Source organism: Squalius cephalus (assembly GCF_949319135.1).
Source record: "Squalius cephalus genome assembly, chromosome: 13".
NCBI lineage: Eukaryota > Metazoa > Chordata > Actinopteri > Cypriniformes > Leuciscidae > Squalius > Squalius cephalus.
The window spans coordinates 16,914,876-16,931,223 of NC_137134.1; the positions used below are offsets into that span (position 1 = coordinate 16,914,876).

The window sequence follows — 16,348 nt, forward strand, 5'->3', positions numbered from 1 at the left end:
AAATATTTGACTGCCAAGTGCTGTATCTGACCAATCAAAATCAAGTATTTTAAAGAAACATGTAATAGAAATCGGATGAACTAAAAATGAACTCCCGTCTTCTTGACAGCTCTCCAGACCATAAACACAGGTGAATATATGAAAACGGGTATGCTTGAGGCAGGAGGGGTGTAGATGTGGTGGGGCAGAGGTTTGGGGGTCCTGGGTTTCAGTGTGACGTACCCCCTCCTCCTTGCCCTACCACCCTGTACCAGTAACATTTTATTTTTACTTGTTTTTTTCTTTTTCCATCTTTATGCCATAACACTCTTTCTCCTTCCTCTTTCTCTCTCCCGTTTGATCTTTTGATAGATATTCGACTTGATGGATGCCAAAGCTCGGCAAGATTGCATCAAAGAAATAGATCTCCTGAAGGTAAGAAACCAGAGAAAAGAGAGACCGACACCATGTGCCGCTATTAGGATCTCTAAAGGTGCCTCTGCCGAGACCCGATACCAGAGAAACACGGGGAGAGAGAGAGAGAGAGATTCAGAGACAGAAAACAATTGATCTGGATTAGACCTTCAGCTCTTTCTATCCGTCTCTCCCTCTTCCTTGTTCTCCTCTCTCTTTCTGTTTAGGCAAGTGCAAAACACGGTCCTCTTTGTGTCGTTCCTCCAGGCCAAGATTGACACTTTTTCTTTGCAGTGCCACAAAATACAGGTTTTATCTCGTTCTGCGGGCATTTTTTTATTTATTTTTTCCTGGCTAGCAATTTTTCACTTTTATCTATTTTATTTATTTATTTTATTTAAGATTTTTACATGCCCTGCTAACATTTTGATTGGCCACAAAGCCATGGATACGATACAATTAAATGGTATTTAATTTCAATTATTTTACATTATATTATATTTTAATTACCAAACTATTTATCAATCACTACATTGAGGATGAAGGTAACACTGCAACATTAAGGAAATTTAGCACATTCTCCCATGAATCTTTTGATGTTTCTTAATCTCTTTTTTCTTTGTGAATCGTTTGTCGTTCATCAAACCACCTTAAACAGGCTACGGCTCACGGTAGCATAAGCACTAACGAAAGTTAATGACAACACCAATAAGAGCTGATGTCTAGCTGATCTGAGGTGTCTGGCTTCTCTCTTCTCTGTTGTGTTTTTGTAGCAGTTGTCGGATAAGCCTTCCCTTAACACACACACACACATACACACACACACACAATTCTCTGTGTTGTCATGTTAATTGCTTCAGCTCCGATTGCCGTCCATTGCCAGTTCTCGTTCCATCTCCGTCTGTACGCATCTTCCTTGAGACAGCATAATAGCTTCCTTTTTCGCCCTGCTGCTTTTTCATATTCTTGCTCTTTTGTATATACAGTAATAATCTGACAAAAGGGCAGTGTGCACAAAGTGACCCGAAGTAATTACTTTTCTACAAGAGATGACGAATTGTGTTGACTGTGATGTGGGAGTCAATCTACAAAGCTGAAAGAGTTCTATGCCTCAAATGAGCATAAAGGGTTTGTCTTTACTCACATACTTGGAATATCATTGATTTTTGAATGATTTTTGTGGCAACTTGAAAGTACAGTGACCTGGCAACCTCCACCGATAAAATCAATATGAAAAAACAGGGTAGAAAGAAGCAAGTTGGCACTTTCTGGCCCCCTGAGATGTCTCCATTCCCACGGGAGGTGGCGGGTGAAGAGGTCATGTAGCTGGCGAAGGTGACGGAGGTCACCGTTACGCTCCTTAACAACACTTTGCCAACCGAATGCGCTGGGGTCATAGGCTGTCGCAACACTGGCCTCATTCCTGGTCTTCCTATCATGTTCCTCCTCCTCTTCCTGTCTCTCATTCGCCCCTTTTTTTGTCTCCTTTACACAATCATTTCTACTCCACCGCTAATGAATTCAGTCGTTATAACCAGCTCACCTCAAGCCGCTAATAAGCCGTTTGCGTGGAACACAGACTCATGCCTTCTACCTCAGTGGACAAAGCTGGGGGAAAATACGAAAGAGTCGCAAATCAAAATAATGAGGGAGACCGGCGTGAGCAGCCCCTCCCAGTTGTATCTGTCTATTTGTTTTTCTGTCACTTTTTAGACCCCCCCCCCGTTTCACATTGTAAACAAAATTACGCTGTTATGCGGAAATTGTTTTGCTTTCTACATTTTTACCCCGACAGAAATCGCAAACGATTCTGACATACTTGTACCGTTTGCCATTCTGAACCACCCTCACTTGGTTTCCTGTAATGGATCAATACGGTAATCAGTTTGAAGCACAAACCCTTAATTATATTAACATTCTGACTCATGAGGAATCACTGGGATTGTGAAACCGCTCGCAGAACCCACAAGTGTGAGTTGGCATAATATAATTGTCACTGTAATCTGCCTCGTCGTAAACAGAGGGTAGGCTTAATATTGTTCCCAATGGTAAACGAGAGTGAAATTACAGCGTTTAACCTGATTAAAGTCAACATCGTGCTGCGTTTCATGTCCGCCACATTGGATGTGCCAGCTAAGGGGAAGCAAGAATGGGGATGACACCGCCGGCTGCACTCGCTGCAGCTGTGTGATCCAAAAATACATCTAACGAAAGTCACAGGATGGCGACAGAGGCGCACACGTCCTCCCCTATATCAGCGCGGGGCATGAACATTTCTTTAATAACCCCCTCTGCTGTGTCACAGCGCGTTGCGGGGGCCCGACACCCTCCCGTTCGCGAGGGCCTTTGCCTGTCTCGCTTCTCATTGATACACTTGTTTCCTTTTATTTTCCACCCCCAGTCATCTTCAGCGCTACGAACCGATCGCAACTCTTCTACTCATTGACCAACCAACAGGAAACAAGGAAAAGCTGAAGGCTTGGGCTGGGGGATCATGTCGTTCTTCCATGCACTGCTGCTGTCTGGCCTCTAATGCTAACATCAGCCATAGGATTCAATACGTTTGTTTTCTTCTGTTTATTTGCCTTGTTTGCTAAGGCAAGTGTCAGTTTTACTATAGCTCATACTTAAAAGATGTGAACAAACCAATCGCTCTTAGTATTAAACTTTGGAAGTGAATGATAGCTTAAAGCATGTGGCTTGAGGTGTGCTATTATGTCTGATATATACATTTTCACCTGGTTGATGATAAAATGCTGGAAAAATCCCTTAGACTCGCATTAAGGGAGGGACCCGAGCCATATGTAGAGACTTGAGGGTGGGCTTTTTTACTTTGGACCACCCAGAAGATGACAGAAAATCTTAACGAACACAGACACTATCTATCTATCTATCTATCTATCTATCTATCTATCTATCTATCTATCTATCTATCTATCTATCTATCTATCTATCTATCTATCTGTCACATAAACACATCTATCTATCTGTCACATGGTTGTCTGGGAGGGTAATGCTTTGTAAAAGTTAAAAAATGTTAACATAAGATATCTCTTTAAAAGAATAAAATAAACGTATTTAAATCTTTTTAAAATTGACTTTTGCAAATAACCTTTGAAAAAAAGTAGTATTTAATTAAATACATTTATGGTGAGATTAATATATTTTATTTAATTAATCGCACTTATGTGAAATTGCTACATTTTCAGGTCAATCTGTGTTCATTTGACCACGAAACATGCGCTGTCACTTTAATTCAGCGTTTGCAGCACAGCAGAAATAGACTCGGTGCGGAAACGATCACTGCACTGCTGTGTATACGCACCGCAACTGGAACGGATAGCTGGACTGCAACCTTGTGCAGTGTGAAAGCTCTAACCTGTTAGCATGGGTACGGAAAAAATACTCACCGCATACGCACTGCAAACGGAGTTTGTGTGAAGGTACGGAAAAAAATACGCACCGTGACTTGGAGCAGGAGAGCTACTCCGGCTGCTACCATAAACAGGCTGCTACTCGCAGTAGAGCGAGTGTTGCCATCTTCAGTTCAGCGACATATTTCCCGCCGCGCGCTCTCTGTCCTCTAGTGCTCATCTGTATGTGACACAAGTGTTTGTTTGTGTGTGAGTGTACGCACTCATTGGGATAATTGTAAACGCGCAAACTTACTTACTTAATAGCATATTACTTAAGGGCTATTTAGTTTTTTTTAAATAAAATAACAAATTGTAATCTGGTGCTATAAAGAAAATCAAATCAAATTTACTTGACCTTCAAGGGGGGCGGGGCGAGCCGTTAGGAGGGCGGGGCGCCCCCCTTATATAATGGTAGGGGAAACACTGTAATAATAAATTAATTGGCAGACGCAGACGTCAAGTTCATTGAGACGAGTGCATGTTGCAAAGTCATATTTAAGAACTGATCGGAACGCCATACAGTAGAGCGAGTGTTGCCATCTTCAGTTCCCTGTGAGCGTTTAAAAAAACGCAAATATTTTTGTCTGGTTGACGCAACATATTTCCCGCCGCGCGCTTTCTGTCCGCATCTGTATGTGACGCAAGTGTTTGTTTGTGAGTGTGCACGCGTGCAAACTCATTGGGATAATTGTAAACGCGCAAACACAGACAGAAAAGACATGCCATCGTGGAAATAAGATAAATAACATATTACTTAAGAGCTATTTAGTTTGTTTAATAAAATAACAAATTGTAATCTGGCGCTATAAAGAAAATCAAATCAAATTTACTTGACCTTCAAGGGGGGCGGGGCGAGCCGTTAGGAGGGCGGGGCGCCCCCCTTATATAATGGTAGGGGAAACGTATATATATATATATATATATATATATATATATATATATATATATATATATATATATATACACACACACATACACACACATACATACATACACACACACACAATCTTAATAATATTGTGTATGTATAATTATATTAAAGTGTATACATTTTATGTACACATCTCACTCACAAATATTTGTTCATAAATATACTTGCACACATTATTGGACTGATATAATTTTTTTTATATTTCTGGTTGTGCCACTGTTGTTATTTATATTTCATTCAAGTCGTTTGGTTTTGAAGACACCAGTGTACCTAAAACACTAGACAATATTGTCACGTTTACCTTCATACAAGCATCTGCTGTGGTTTCTGCCGCCTTCATGTTTGCAGGCTTTCCTGACCCACAGAGTCTTGTTAATATTTAAACAGTCACTGACACACTGTCTTTTTCCTCTGTCCCTTCTCTCCACAGCAATTGAACCACCCCAATGTAATTAAATACCACGCGTCATTCATTGAAGAGAACGAGCTAAATATAGTACTGGAACTCGCAGACGCTGGGGACCTCTCACAAATGATAAAGGTAAGGACACATGCCGATTTGTCAGCAGTTTCTTTTTTTTCCCCCTTCAGAGTATTCCCACCACCCCGGCTGCTAGACGGCTGAAAGAAGGTAAAATGATCTGCACTACGACCACGTTTTTGGGATCCCTTTGGTTCTGTTACAGGAATCGAATTGTTTATTAGAATCATGTAGCTTCCGCACATTCGATACGCTCAGCCTTCCCGTTTCCTCCTGACAACCCCTGCAACTCACATCTACAACCTGATGCTCCACATTTAATGGTCTGCATGTAAAACCCTTCGCTGCCAAATCTCCACCCGCATAAATCATTCCCGGCGCAAACAAAGCGTTTGCAGAAGGATTGCGTCTGTAAATGAGGAACAGGACGGATTAGTATGAAGACGCCTTCGACATATGCATCATAACGCACGCTTGTGCAAATATCCTGACCGTCAGCTACTTCGGTCTGCTCCACTGCGCCGCTGGATTTCTCAGCCCTTCTGCTCAGCAGCGCTTTAATTAGTTATATTTTTTTATTAAACAATGTCACTCCAAAGGTGTATAGCAGGGCTAATCCCCCCAGCATTGTACGACCGAACATTGAGCCATATGTAAAACAGAGGGTCCGAATGCATAAATTTTACTTGTTTTTTATTCTTTTTGATTTATTTTTTTTCCATCTCAGCCCCCTCCTCAATGCTCTCTGTCCATCTCGGAATTCAAATGAAATCAAATGGCCCCTTCATTTGCATGCACTTACAGAATATTGCATGTGCCGTGTTTGCTTTTTAAAGGCACAGAGGGGGCTGCCGCTCTCCCTCATTGACATCAAACAGCCCTCTGATATGCAAATAGAAAGGCAGGGGAAGAATAGATCCACCGGCTTTGTTTGGATGTGGGCCAAGGTTTTCTGGGGCTCGAGCCCGCTCGCTCACCGCCGTTCTGATCATTTCTGTGAAGCGGTACAAGTGCGGACGAGGCTCAAAATAGGCGGAGTGAGCATTCGCACAATGAAGTAATATGTCGCGCTAAAATAACCTCTGTTTTGTTTCGTTAATCAATTCCCGACCCCTTTTAACTGCCTTGACAAGCAGGTTTACTTCATTGCCGGTGTCTCAATTATTGAGACTGCATGTGAAAAGGTCATAATTACCGAGCCATTTTGCCTAAGCAAGCTTCATTCTGTCTTAATTAATAGCATAAAGTCATATTGGTTTCTGCTTTGAAGCAAGGTCATGCACTCGCAGACCTCATCCAGACTAAACCGACCGCATTGGATGACACCGTACTAAAAGCTTTGAATCTTTGCAGAATTCTAAAGACATCATTTGATGCTGTATCACACCATTTTAGGAGGATTAATAGCTATTGGTTTTAGAAGTACTATTCAGAATTGACGACGAGGCTTAAACTTTTCTTATTAAAACAAACGTTGCACTTTGAGGTGGAATTGGTAAAACCAATACCAAACACCCTTGAAATCTGTGTTTAAGAGATTAAATATTCAGTTTGATTTAAAAAAAGTACAGAGTTGGAGTCGGATTGATTTAGGGCTGCACGATTATGGCAAAAATCATTATTGTCGATTATTCCCTTGAAATTGTAATTGCGATTTATTCATTACGATTATCACTATTTGCATTTAATGATGTTTTGAATAGCTTTATACCATTGATTTAAGCAACTGCATGCCATATTTTTATATGGCCCAAGTCCACAGCGCTCCTATTCTCCATCTTCATTAGTTGATGATCTGTTTAACAGTCTTGTCTATTACGTTATTAGATAGAGCTGTTATACAAAGTAGACCGTATATGAGAAAATATCAGTCTTTGCCGTGTGGTTGATGCCCAATGTCGCTAGCTGAGCAGAAATACCATAATAATGTTTCGCTTGGTCCCTTCAAAGTGATGTTGGATTTTCTCCTTAGTGTAAATGTTGAGAGCTCCATCTATCACTGTTTTGCATGTTCGAAGAGTTAGTTTGTGGAGTAAATATTATATAGGCTCTAATCTGTGTGTTTACACGGCTTTTTAAAAATGGCGTGTGCTGGTGTTTCGTGTGTTTTCGACCAATCAGCGTACACTTACGTGCTGGTTTCTCTGAAGTATTCGTGATTCGCCTCGCACAACGTAACATGCTCTAAACACACCTCTTAAGCACACAGAATAATATAAGTGGAATTTTTTGTAATCGCGACTTTGAACCATTACGTAATCATGGTATCCGTAATAGTAATTGCGATTAGAAATTCGATTAATTGTGCAGCCCTAGATTGATTCTTTTGTAAAATCTTATTTTGTTACTTTTAAGCAGTCATTTAAAATCATCAGGGAATTACAACATTTTAAAACCCTTGCATTGTATATTGCATCCAATCTATGAGCAAATAGTTTGTTTGAGTTAAATGAATCGGTTGCTTCAGTTCACAAATTCATTAGAGTTGTTCTAAAAATATAACGCTAGATTGAAATTCAAGTTAAATTATCAGTGCTGAAACTAAAAGAATAGTTTCATATGGCTTTAGTGAATTTAACTACGCCGTTGACACAATTCCCACCTATTCTGGCGATCCATGTTTTCACTTTTATACGGTAGGGGGCGCTATTACGCATCTAGTAAAAGAGTACAGAATCTCCGATTCTCCGGATCAAAACACAGGCAAAGAAGATGCAGACACAAGTGATTGAAGCATTGGGTGTGCAAAAGCAAAGCAAACTTTGGGTGTGTTGATGGACTCGATCTACTAAATCTATCTACTAAATCGACAAAAGCACGGTTTTCTCAGCTTTTTGTTTAAAATGTTGCTTTATTATGAAACTTACCCACATTCAAGTGTTGATAAAAATAGAATGCATGAAGCTAGAATAAAATGTTTGTTTTTTTGTTGTTTTTTATATAATTTAATTTATATTGCATGTTCAGTTCATGATTCATATGCAAGTACGTATGATGACCGTATGCGGTGATGTACCTGTGACTGTAACGACATGGTTACAAAATGTAAAGGCATTGTTACAAAAACTGTAGACATATTACAAAAGATTTTTATATAAAATAAATGCTGTTCTTTTGAACTTTCTATTCATCAAAGAATCCTGAAAAAATGTGTCACTGTTTTTTTTATATTAAGCAGCTCAACTGTTTTCAACATTGATAATAATAATAAATGTTTCTTGACCATCAAAGCATCATATTAGAATGATTTCTGAAGGATCATGTGACATGGAAGACTGGAGTAATGATGCTGAAAATACAGATTTGCCATCACAGAAATAAATAACATTTAAAAACAATATTAAAACAGAAAGTTATTTTAAATTGTAATAATATATTTCACAATATTACTGTTTTACTGTATTTTTGATCAAATAAATGCAGCCTTGGTGAGAGTAAAAGACTCCTTTCAAAACCATTAAAAATTGAATGACCCCAAGCGTTTGAACTGTGCAGACAATTGAAGCTTGACAAAAGATGGATGATAGATGGATAAATAACATCTTTACCATTTATTTCGAAGTAAAATTTAAAAAGTGACATGCTCTTAAAGGGAAAATAGTGATACTTCAAGAAATAGTCCTCTTAAAAGCTTATTCCATAAACTATCACTGTCTCTTTAAGGTAGTGCTGGACTACAGCAAACTCGTCTTGAGCATCCTTAGTTAAACATACTAAATTGACTAATTCATATTCAGTATATCGACCGATAAAATCAGAAATATCAGCAAACAAATGTTCAAAATATATTGTGCATCCATAATGTAAAGATTATGCTGACATTATCTAGTTGTCCTCTGTCAGATTCATTGAGATGTTTTTTCAGTGCTTGTATGCCGTAATCATCCTAAGCATGTGTGCATCTTGAAAGTCTCCCCAAATGTTTGTTTCCCCATGAGCCTCCTGCTGTACTCACAAACTTCAGATGTTTTCCATTGCCGTTACCTCAAATGAAAAGGGAAGGAAAGTTTATTGAGGGGTTTCAATCTAGAGCCTGCATCAGATTATAGGCAAACCCAGAGCCCTTCACATCCATGGTCACTGCTTTAAACCTACCAGGAGTCCATGCTGAGCTTTTGGAACATTTCCATCTTAAGACCTCTTAATATCCTTAAAAACTGTATGTTCCAAATAGTCAGTTGAGCTGTTTGAGTAAAATGTTGATGTTCTGGGTTAACGAAGATTGCATGCGTCTATGAAAAGTCTGTGCCGTCAACATATTTATTTATTTATTTGTTTATTGCCTGCAGCATTTCAAGAAACAAAGACGGCTGATTCCCGAGAAGACAGTATGGAAGTACTTTGTTCAGCTGTGTAGTGCACTGGAGCACATGCACTCCCGCCGCGTCATGCACAGAGGTACACACAAATCCAGTGACATGAACACAAAGAAACAGACTTTTTAAGGGCACATATTCTACATTTCTGTGACATTTTATTTCATTCTGTACTTTTTTTGTGTGTGTCATAATTTTAAAGACTAAATGAAATATCACCTTCGAAAAAGGCTGATTTTTTTTCCTATTATCAAAAGTGTAGCCATGTATGAAGCACACAAATTTGACTAACCAACTTGAACCCACTGGGAAATATGCATAGGAAAATCTTTGAGATCTCATGCAAAATTCTTGATTGCGTGGATTCCTATTAAAATTACTTTTTGATTTTTTTGCCCACAAAAATTTGATGAACAACGGTAAATGTGACCCCACCTTTAGAGTTACAATAACTGCTTCTGTACCTTTAAGAACTATCTATGTAAATGAATGCCTTATAATTGGCTGACTGCCACAAACTCACACTGATGTTAATCAGGAAGGACTGATTTGATAAAGTTGAGAAAAACTTGATAGATTTTGATATGTAAATATGTTAATGCTCTTGTGGAGGAGCAAAATGATTTTGACTAGACGATGGGTTGTGTGAATAACTAGTTGACTTATCAAATTAAAGTCTGAATAAAACGGATGTTGCGATACTCTTGCCTTCCCTATTATGACGTATATCCAAGTGAAATAGCTTTTCAAACAAGAAAAACTGTAGGACGGGACTTAATTTTATCCATCGGGAATTGAGTAGATGGCTGGATGCCATCTTGTGAGTGACCGGTTTCATTGTTACTATAAGGAACTCTCTTTAATTAGACATATTTTAGGTTCATCTGACCCCAGTCGTACAGATTTCTTAAGAATTTGAATTCCCATAAGATGCATCCTTGTGTTGTTAGATACAGCTAGACAGAGTGACACTGTTAAAACTACAGAAAACTACAGAAAATACATGTAAACTACTAATCAAATGTTCAGTTGTTGGATGACTTGTCGAACATAATGATGTATCACTAATTGGGACATCATTGACACCACACTACATCATCCTTGTGTTTTATTGCATATTATGAAGAAAAAACTTCTCATCTGCTTCTCATCAGCTCTGAGACGAGACTCTAAGGTCTTTGCTATTCACAAGCTTGACCAGACACACTGCCGAGCGCATTGCATCATCCTTTTGCCATTTGAAAACAAGCAAGATGACGCAACTGTCCATAGCGACCTGAGACTGTCTTCCCCAGTTCCCATGTATTTATGCAACACTTGTCGAAGTATTGTAACATACGAGACTCGTGCGAGTGTATGTTTTCGATAAAGGTTACAGCAGGCCATGGGTTTACATTCAGATCCTTTCCCTTGTTGATTGTAAACTCCTGCGGTGGGATTTTTCACAGCGCTGGCAGTCAGTTCAGATCTTGTTCTTCTTAAGCACCTGGCCTATATGTATATGTTACTGTTGGAAAAGTTCATGTCCAGAGGTGTCTGACATCAAACACGAGCACATGCTTCCTGCACCGTCATGTCCCGGCTGGTCTCTTTGAAAGTCATTTGAGCCAAGGTGATGCGTAATACCTTGCTAATGGTAACCTTTCCGTTAACCTTTCTTAAATGTTTCCTAACATTTATGTAGGCCGTTTTTGTTTGCTTTACGGATCTGAATGAAATGTTTCTTCTGTCCGACTGGTGTGATTCTGTTTAACATTAACAGGATCAACAGGTTCCTGCTGATGTTTCGCAGAATTTGAATGCTTGTCATTCACAGTTTTTTCATACTTGTAGTTTAGGACTCATAAATAAGGAGTTGGTGGAAAAAGTGCCGTGTTGCCACTGAAAGTTTTATTATTATTGATCATCCATTTTTATGCCTTGAAAACCTAAATGTTTGCTTATCTGTAATGTTCTACTTTGTCGTTGCACATTGATTTGCTGATTTGATGAGATGATGTTATCTAGCTGTGAGATTATTGAAACCGTTAGAATGTAATCCAGTTTTATTTATTGATTTACTTTAAATTTGTATCACTTCTAGCTTGTTGCAAATTCTGGAGAAAAAAAAAAAGAAATGGAATTGAACAAAAAATGGAAGAGAAAAAGAGAAAAATATATATTAGTAATTCGGTAATGTATTTTATAAAAATATTAAAAAAATACAAGTAATTATATAATATATAATATTTATATATTATTGGTCAATGGACCCAGGGTCATTGTTATATTATTACTATTATTATATATTATATTTATATAATATAAAAATATACATTTTTCTTGAAAATATGGAAATACATAGCAAAAATAAGAACAATTAAAAAAGAAATTTGAGGCCATTAAAAATGTGGCAGGTCACATAAGATCAGAGCTACTCACACGACTGGACCAGCAGGAAACATCATTTGAGCCAAATAGGGTGTAACGGTACACAAAACTGACGGTTCGGTATGCACCTCGGTTAATTTTAATTGTATTAAATTAACAATTACAATTAACATGATAATGGTTTCTTCCAGTCCGAGTACAATGCTGCCAGCTCAATTAACCTTCATTTTACCATATTTATATCTGCCCACCCCTTCAAAAAAAGTGCAGAATTTTTTAAAAAGGCCATGTATTTTAACGATGTTCAGTCACTAAAACTCACATTTACTCCCTCCACAGACATTAAACCCGCTAATGTCTTCATCACAGCCACTGGGGTGGTGAAACTGGGCGATCTGGGCTTGGGACGCTTCTTCAGTTCCAAAACAACCGCAGCTCATTCTCTAGGTAAGTGCTCCTCCCTACAACCACCTTGTCAGTTTCATTATGTCCTTTGTGGAAAATGGAAAAATGAGGATTGAATGCATCGGAAAGGACCTTTAATTACTCAGTAGGGCCCGGATGCGTTTCATTAGGGCTGGCTGCGAGCAGAACCATGTGTCTTATAAAAAAGTGCCTTTCCGACTGCCCCTGGGGCCAGTTGAGAGCAAAGCGTGCCAGTGGCTGTATCCATTTCATTGAGCAGTTTGGCCTTTCCTTTTGCCTTGACCCCACGTCCGCGCTCCACACATATGATGTCTGGATGAGTACAGGATCTTCAATCCCTAACGATGGCTAGGCTAGGGCACCCTATGGTGAGACAGCAACTTTTGGCGAAGTTGCCCGAGGAGGTGCAGTTTTAACACGCCGTATATTTGAGATGACCTGTTGTTTAAAATCTCATTTCAAGAGTACACAAATTTGTTAACAGCTTGTCTTCTGCTTTATAGACAGTGGTATTGCTAAAAAATACTTTTTTTTCACCCTCAAGGTCAAGAGTTTTTGCTACATTTTAGTATAAAATATCTTAAATCATTTTTCTCGTCTAATCCACTGTGATTCACTTGGCTTTAGGAGACATTGAGAATCAATTATTTATTTTTTGATTTTAATGACACTGTTAAATAGGGGTGTAACGGTACACAAAACTAATGGTTCAGTACATACCTCGGTTTTGACGGTTCAGTTCAGTACAGCAGGGCAGAGAAAATTAAACATAAAATTGCTTTTTTATATATTAAACAGTGGTTTACTGAACAAACTCTGTCTTAAAATGAATTCAGGGAGCCCTTACTTGCGCATTACCATAATATTAAAGGTTAACAACAGGGCCCAAACTATTAGCCTAAATTCAGTTATTTATTTTAATTTTTTATAATAATCAACACTCAAATAATGAATTGTATGCAAACATGTAGACTGCACATAAGGCAGTTTCTGCATTAACTTCTAAATTTAATTATATGTTTTTACTCCAATTCGTTGTTGAAATATAATAATTTACACAGTGGCTGTCATTTTCATGACAGATATTTTAAACATACATTAAAAAATCAAGACATCACTAACAGGTTAAGTAAAATATAATTAATACGGGCTAATATAGTGCATATATTTAGCAAAAGAGAAAAAAACAAGCTGTGGATACTGAATGACTTGCCTGAGGTAAGTGTAATGCTAAGTGGGATATTGTTTACAAGCTGCTTTTCCACCATTGAAACACTGAGCGATTACACGAGATATACGTTTCAGTAAGTTGTCTGTACCGTTTCTTTCAACATACCTTCAGATGTTCATTCATGTTTATTAGGAAGAGATGATCGCGTTCACTCTGCGGATTAAACGGAGGTGCCTATACAGTGATCTGTCACACCACGCTAAAGAGTGTCAAAACGGCATTTATTGTTTGAATTTCATGATAAAATGAGCATAATTGGAAAAATTACACTTTGTTTCTTATATAGAAGGTAACAAAACGCGGAGCTTATTGAGATTACTGGTGGTTAAAGGTGGTGGTTAGGCTACAACGAGACACATAAGACACTTAATTTGCGGGACGAATATGTGTACTGTTACACCCCTAATGACTATTTAATCAAATGTCAAGGAAGAAAAATGAGTTTTGTGACATAAGTGAGGTCAACCTCAACTATGGGCTAGGGATGGGCTGGGCAGAAGGGGGCGGGGTGTGTTCAGTACGCCACGAGAGTATCGCGATACGTACCGTGGGTTGGTGTATCACGTTTTTTCGGTTCGGTTTGAATATCGTTACACCCCTACTGTTAAATATAATCTTTAAAAAATATCTCAAAATAAATGTATATTTTTTCATACTGTACATTTTATAATGCTGTAATGCTTAAATTCATTTGTAACACTTAAACAATTGGTTCTTTTTTTACATTTATTTTAAAAATAATAATAAAGAACCCAAACCATATCTAGGGATCCAAATATCATAGAGACGCTTTAGCATTATGCTAGTAAGTTTTGGTCGGTCATGTCAAACTCATATTTTATTTATAAAATGTACAAATGTACTTAGAATTAATATTATCATAATTTTTTATCTAATTAAGCTGTTTTGTCTAATTAAATTGGACTTCTATTTCTGCATTTACAATTATTAGGCTATTGCTGACAGGTTACAGTAAACAACACAATTAGCACACCAGAATAGATTTAACTATTGTCTTGTATTCACAAACTACGATATGAAACAGAATATAAATGGCATATAAATGCATTATGTATAGGTAAACGATGCATCTGTGTGTAGGAGTATAAAATTATGTTTTATGTCAACGTGATGATGTATGAGAAATAACCTCAAGTTCGCAGCATGTCTTTCATTGCATACTATCAGAATTCACCTTTACTGAAAACAACACTGTGAGTCAGGAAACGCATGCATCTGAAAACCTGAACTCACAGCGCCCTCTACAGGATTCTTCTCTTCCTCATCTCAGAATGAGCTACAATCTCGGCGAGGGCTTAATCAGGGCTGTCCTTAATCATGTCTTAATGGCGCCTGCGTCACCTGGGAACCGACCACATCATCCATTCGCACCTGCTCCTGGGGCCGGTGCCACACCATATCATTTACAGACTGCCATGTTAGGGATCCCTAACAAGGCTTTTTTAGGCCCCCGACATGATTTATAACTGTTAATGCATTGGTGTATCATACCACCGCAGTTGCACTTGTCTTTTGTAGAGTTATCTACCTAGCTACTTCCCTACCTACTTATTTATTTATCCGAGCGCCTGAAATTCTTCTCTCGGGATGTTTTAGTATTGACAGTATGAATGTACAAACGAGCATAAAGACACCCAGGTAGATTGTGTGTGTGTGTGTGCGCGAGAAAGAGAGAGACTCCTGCGGTTCTGTCACCTGTCCCGTAGGCTCAGGCTCTCCATACGAAGGCTGAAGGTTGAACCGTAGCAGGGTATGAAATTCATGAGTGTCTACATGGCAGGTTAAATTCACCCATGGGCAAAGAGACCTTCGATCTGTGTGTCCCTCAGGGGCGAGCAGACCAAAGCTTCCCGCTCCCACTCCCGTTCTCTCTCGCTCCTCGCAATATCGCTCCACCTCTCCCCCTCTCGCTTCTCTCCCTGCATGGGGGCGGTTTAGGGTGGAGGGTGCAGGGTTGCTTCGGTACGGTTTGGGGGTTGACAGTTCAGCCTGTAATGAGACAAACCACCACGGTAGAACTCTGGGATGCACGTTGGATGGAGGTCCGGGAAGTGCCGTTCCACGGCTGTCAATTCTTCTCTTAAGAAGCCGATCCCTAGCCTTTTAACTCCGTCTCCGAGTGGCTCTGCAGCCCACAGATACAAACAAAGCGGAAGACTGAAAGAAAGGAAGATAGCTCATCTTTACTTTTCCTGCCAGAGGCTTCCTAGCCTTTAAATTAAGCAGGGTAATGAGCTGAAAGGGAGGCTTTTAAAGAGGAAATCGGAACAAAAGAAAGTCGGGGAGAGAAATAAGAATATAATGGATAATTAAAATAAGGAAAAGCAAGCTAATCCTGAACCCTCATATTCTGCAGTTAGCGCAGAGAGCATGTTAATTACATGCTAGCGTCTCATCCGAGGGTTTTGAGGTGATGGGGTGATCTGTTCTGACTCGGAGGTCTGAGGAGTTAACGGGACTGAGCGGATTTTTCTGTTAATCCCTCACTTCGCACCGTTTACACTTCTTTTTTTGTAATTAAGCATGTTTGTGGATTCCTGTGTAATTAGCGTACCGTTGAGAGTCTGTGGTAATCTCTTCTCGCTCTGTTTTGCCATACAAAAAAGGATCTTGGCCCATTTCTCAAAGAATGCATTGTAATGTCATAATTCATAATAATGGGAATGAATCCCAACGCAACTTACGATTTATTTGCATGACTAAGTAATGCACTCATAATTTGACGTGTTGTCGGAGTAGTTGCTCTGTAGCTCTCGGCTATTA

General features: G+C 39.0%; 1 protein-coding gene across 1 annotated transcript in view; it reads left to right on the plus strand.

Annotated features, from left to right (window-relative positions):
* Window positions 1–16,348, plus strand: part of nek7 (NIMA-related kinase 7) — a 67,011-nt gene that overhangs the window by 31,101 nt on the left and 19,562 nt on the right. The window contains exons 4-7 of the mRNA XM_079891264.1: window positions 352–414; window positions 5,171–5,281; window positions 9,511–9,619; window positions 12,247–12,354. Coding sequence (XP_079747390.1) covers window positions 352–414; window positions 5,171–5,281; window positions 9,511–9,619; window positions 12,247–12,354 — 391 coding nt within the window. The remainder of the gene's footprint in view (window positions 1–351; window positions 415–5,170; window positions 5,282–9,510; window positions 9,620–12,246; window positions 12,355–16,348) is intronic.